The sequence below is a fragment of the Arachis duranensis genome, chromosome 10 (genome assembly GCF_000817695.3).
Source record: "Arachis duranensis cultivar V14167 chromosome 10, aradu.V14167.gnm2.J7QH, whole genome shotgun sequence".
In the NCBI taxonomy this organism is placed as follows: domain Eukaryota; kingdom Viridiplantae; phylum Streptophyta; class Magnoliopsida; order Fabales; family Fabaceae; genus Arachis; species Arachis duranensis.
The window spans coordinates 7,215,438-7,220,040 of record NC_029781.3 but is presented as its reverse complement, the minus strand read 5'-3'; the positions used below and the strand labels follow the sequence as shown (position 1 = coordinate 7,220,040).

The 4,603-nt window shown below is 36.2% G+C and overlaps 1 protein-coding gene across 1 annotated transcript; it reads right to left on the bottom strand.

The window, feature by feature from the left end:
- Positions 1 to 1,194: 1,194 nt before the first annotated feature.
- LOC107468841 (secreted RxLR effector protein 161-like) lies at positions 1,195 to 1,974 on the bottom strand. Its single transcript, XM_016088214.1, has one exon. It carries the CDS (start codon positions 1,972 to 1,974, stop codon positions 1,195 to 1,197), a length of 780 nt encoding a protein of 259 aa, XP_015943700.1.
- Positions 1,975 to 4,603: the final 2,629 nt, after the last annotated feature.

The following is a 4,603-nucleotide window of genomic DNA, read 5'->3' as shown; positions in this document are numbered from 1 at the left end:
AACATAAGTTAAGTGTGATAGAGATGAAGATGTTGAGATGGATGAGTGGTCATACACGATTGGATAGAATAAAAAATAAAGATATAAGGGAGAGAGTTGAAGTAACATCTATTGTGGAAAAGATGGTAGAATCGCATCTTAAGTGGTTTGAACATGTGAGAAGAAGACCGACAAAGCACCTAGTCAGGAGAGTGGATGAGATGGAAGATGGATAATGAGTGAAAGGTAGAGAAAGACTTAGGAAGACCATCCATGAGGTGGTCAAATGAGATTTACATGTAAATGATCTCTCTGTAGACATGATACATGATAGAGGCAGAACTCAATGGCGCGTTTGATTCATGTAGCTAACCCCACCTAATGGGACAAGGCTTTGTTGTTATTGTCATATTTGATAAATTGAAAAAACTATATATTTGTGCTTAAAAGATAAAGGTGCTTTTAAAAGCATCTAAAATATTTTTTTTAAGTTGGCTTGTACTTATCAAAATTAAAAAATCTAATATAACTTTATACAAATAATCTCTAAATTTAACTTTTATATTTATATCTATTGTAATATTTTATTTTAAAAATTATTTTATAAATATAATTATAATACTTATATTTATTGAAAGTTATTTTTAATTTGATATTTTTAAATGCAAGTGGTGCTGCAGTTTTCGTAAACTATTTTCATAAAATAAAAATGTTAACAAACGAAATTTTAATGTTCAGAGCCCAAATTGTGTATACAATAACTAAAATTATTGTGCATGTTGTCATAATTGAAAAAGAGAATTTTAAATATTGTGCACAATATTAAATTACTATATAAATATTAAATTTTTAGAATAGTACTTTGTTCACATTACCATTGAAAAAGAAGGAAAATATATAAATTATAAAAAAAGTTGTACAATATTTGAAAATATACATTTAATGATGAAAGGTGAGTTCAAGCTACATCTAAAGGAAGTGATTCAAGAACTAATGGAGTGTGAGGAGAATGTTTCTCTGCACATTCTCTTGTTGAGAGAAATTGCAGAAATTGGATTAGTGATTGAACTAACTCTATTAGTCACATGTTTGTGTATTTATACGTAAGCTTGCTCAGAAGACTAACTGACTAACTATAAATAGAGTTAATGCTAACTAATTCTAACAAACTTAAAGCAGTGCTAACTAATCTAATCAGTCTTGAAGCTTCAGTTATCAAGTCACACCTTTCCTCAAGTCAGGCGCATGTATGTTGAGGAGCCTGAACTTGCGATGACATGAATTGAATAACTTGGGAATCAATGCTTTAATGAGGATATCTGCAGCTTGCTCTGCAAACTTAATAGGCAGTAGTTTGATCACTTGTTCCTTGGCTTTGTCGCAAACAATGTGACAATCCGCTTCTATATACTTTGTTTTCTCGTGAAACATTGAATTAGCAGCTATGTATAATGCTGTCTGGCTGTCGCAGTAGATGGCTATTGGCTTCATTGGTGGAAATTTGAGCTCATTCATGATGAAACATATCCACTGGGCTTCACATGTTGATGCCGCGAGAGCCTTGTACTCAGCTTTTGCTGATGATGTGGTCACCACATTTTGCTTATTGCTCTTCCATGTTATCAAACTTATTCTCAGGAAGAAGCAATAGCTCGTTACTGGCCTTCTTGAATCGGGACATGCAGCCCAATCGCTATCCGAATAGCCAATTACTTTAAGATTGGACTTGGTGGAAAAAAATAGGCCTCGTGCTGGGGAGGATTTCAAGTATCTTAGTACTCTTAGGCAAGCTTCGAAGTGTTTGTCAGTGAGACATTCCAAAAATTGGCTTAACTTGTTGAATGCATAGCTGATTTCAGATCTTGTATTTGCTAAGTAGAGTAGGCACCCAATTAATCTTCGATATTCAATGTTGGTCTCTAACCTTGTTCCTATTGATTTTGATAGTTGACTGGAGTAATTCATTGGAGTTGTGGCACTCTTGGCAGCTAGCATTCCATAATCTTCAAGTAGTTCAAGGCATGGTACATTGCAAATCCCTACCTACTTCTGTCAAACTCGATGCCTAAAAAGTACTTAAGTTCACCAATGTCCTTGATCTAGAACAGTTCGTGCAAATGATCCTTGACAGCCTGAATCTCAACCATACAGTTTCCTACCAAGACGAGGTCATCCACATACACAAGTATGACGGTGAAAGAAGTATCAGAGCCCTTGGTGAAGAGACAATCATCATGCTTCGATTGATGGTACCCAAAACTGGTGAGAGTGGTGGCAAGTTTGGTGTACCACTGTCTACTTGCTTGTTTTAATCCAAAAAGCGACTACGTAAGCTTGGAAACCAAAGCAGAATCATCAACCTTAAGGCCTGGTGGTACTTTCATATACACATTTTTAGGGAGATTGCATTGGAGGAAGGCCGTATTGACATCAAGAAAAATTTTGAGTGTGTTCATTTTAACCACAGAGCTGAACATATCGAAGTAGTCATAGCTAGGAACTTGGGTGAAACCCTTTGCAACAAGACACGCCTTGTACCTTTCAACACTTCTATCTACTTTGAGTTTAGTTTTGAATACCTATTTGCAGCCAATCGCACGTTTCTCTTTCGACAGAGTAGTAAGAAACCAAGTGTTGTTCTTCTCTAGAGCTTCAAGTTCTGCACTAATGGCCTGCTGCCAACAAGGATGCACAATTTCTTCTTGATAGGTTTTTTGTTCTTCAACAGTGGAAAGTGCTACGGTGTGAAGGTGGCAGTGACTCGTAGGATAAGACATCACTCAGTGGATATTTGCATCGTGTAACACCCTACCACACAGTGCCTTACACTTAAGTCATAAAGTAAAGGTGGCAAGATATTACGACCTCTAAAGAAAAAGGATATGTACATAAATATAGTGGATGAAATCATATCAAGAAGCCTTGAAGAATAAGCTAAACAAAAACGATAAATAGAAAATCGTGTCACACTCGCATGGATATTCGTAGAACGGACAAGTGAGATCAAAACAAAACTGAAAACATATGTATATATCAGAGTTCCAAAACTTAGATAGCAAGTTCCAGACTCGACCTGCGAAGCTAAGGTCGGCCAGAGTATATAATTATATATATTTATATACAACTCAAAATAAAACTCAAACTACAAAATAAACATCTGTATCTCCAAGTCAACCTCTAGGAGGGACAAAATACAAAATGTACATGCGAAGATTCTATAAACATATATGTATAGCCTAAAAGAAAATATGACAGTCCAAAAGATAGTACTTCGCTTGTAAGAAGGCTCTCCAGACGCTCAACGAGGTGCCTCTCGACCTGCATCTGAAAAACAACAAAATATATATGGAATGAAAACTGGAGGTTCTCAGTATGATAAAGGTACCCACATAGTTAATATAAAAGGTCCCGGAAAAGCCAGAGGCATTCCTAGAACTTCGACACTCATATTTCAGTTCAAGGATTCAACTACACCAGAAATTAGGTAAGTTATCTAAGGTATTCAAGTTCTGAATCTAAATTTAACCGAACATTCCACTTTCTGTCTCCTCTAATCCTCTGAATCACCCGTGGGACAACCTCCTTCACACCTCTGCCAAGAGGGGTTTCTCAGAAAATATACACATACAATTCAAGTAAGGAAAACACAGATAGAGAAGCATTTACAGCAAGTAGAACAAGTAGCAGATAAGCAGAATTAAATAGTTAAGCAAACCAAAACAATGCACACTCAAGCAGACAAACAAATTCATATGATGTATGCCTGTCTTATGGCTGATGAGTCTCATTTGTCGGTTATACAGCCAATCCGACATGTCCTGGCAGTTAACCATTAGACAGTCTCTCTGTGCGCGCATCCCCAAGCTCAATAATATAGTATTCCATAGAGTCAGTCTCAAATACACAAGCCACATAATAATCTCTTTCCTTTTTAAAATAACACTTCAAATCAAAACTCCAATTCTTATAGAAATTTTAGTAGTATCTCCTCTAAAACTCGAATTTCTGCCAACCCTTCAAGGGTCCCAGCTACCAACCAAACACCTCTCAGTCATTCAAATCATTTCCAGTAACAAATTATTTCAAGATCGAACAAATAGCAATATTAAATCTTTTCCCAAAACCAACCAACTTCAATAGCAAATTACTAACAACAGCTAAACCACACATTTTATACCATATACATAATCCGTCAATTATACATTCAATTCATTCCTATCTTAAGGTCTTTTAGCCTAAGTTTTCACATGACATTAAACATTAACTACGAGAAACCAAAATCATACCTTTGTACGGAATTAAAATATTCGAAACTCCATTGAAACTTTCTGACCGAGCCATCGAAGAAGAAAACGTCCAGAATCGTCTGTGCCTTCTAGAACTCCCGTTGGCCGAAATCAAAGGATAGAGGAGCTACGTCGCCGTCAACTTCCATCGACCAAAAGTAGTGCCAACGTGTAGAGGAGGAGGATACAAATACTTTTATTGAATTAGATTTTTTTATTGGGGTTACGGATTGCAAGAAATCGAAGCCAAAAGGTTGGAGGAGGTTTACATTCTCACGCTTCTCTCTCCCGGTCACTTTTCTCTCTCACCATTCATTCCTTCATTTACTATATATATA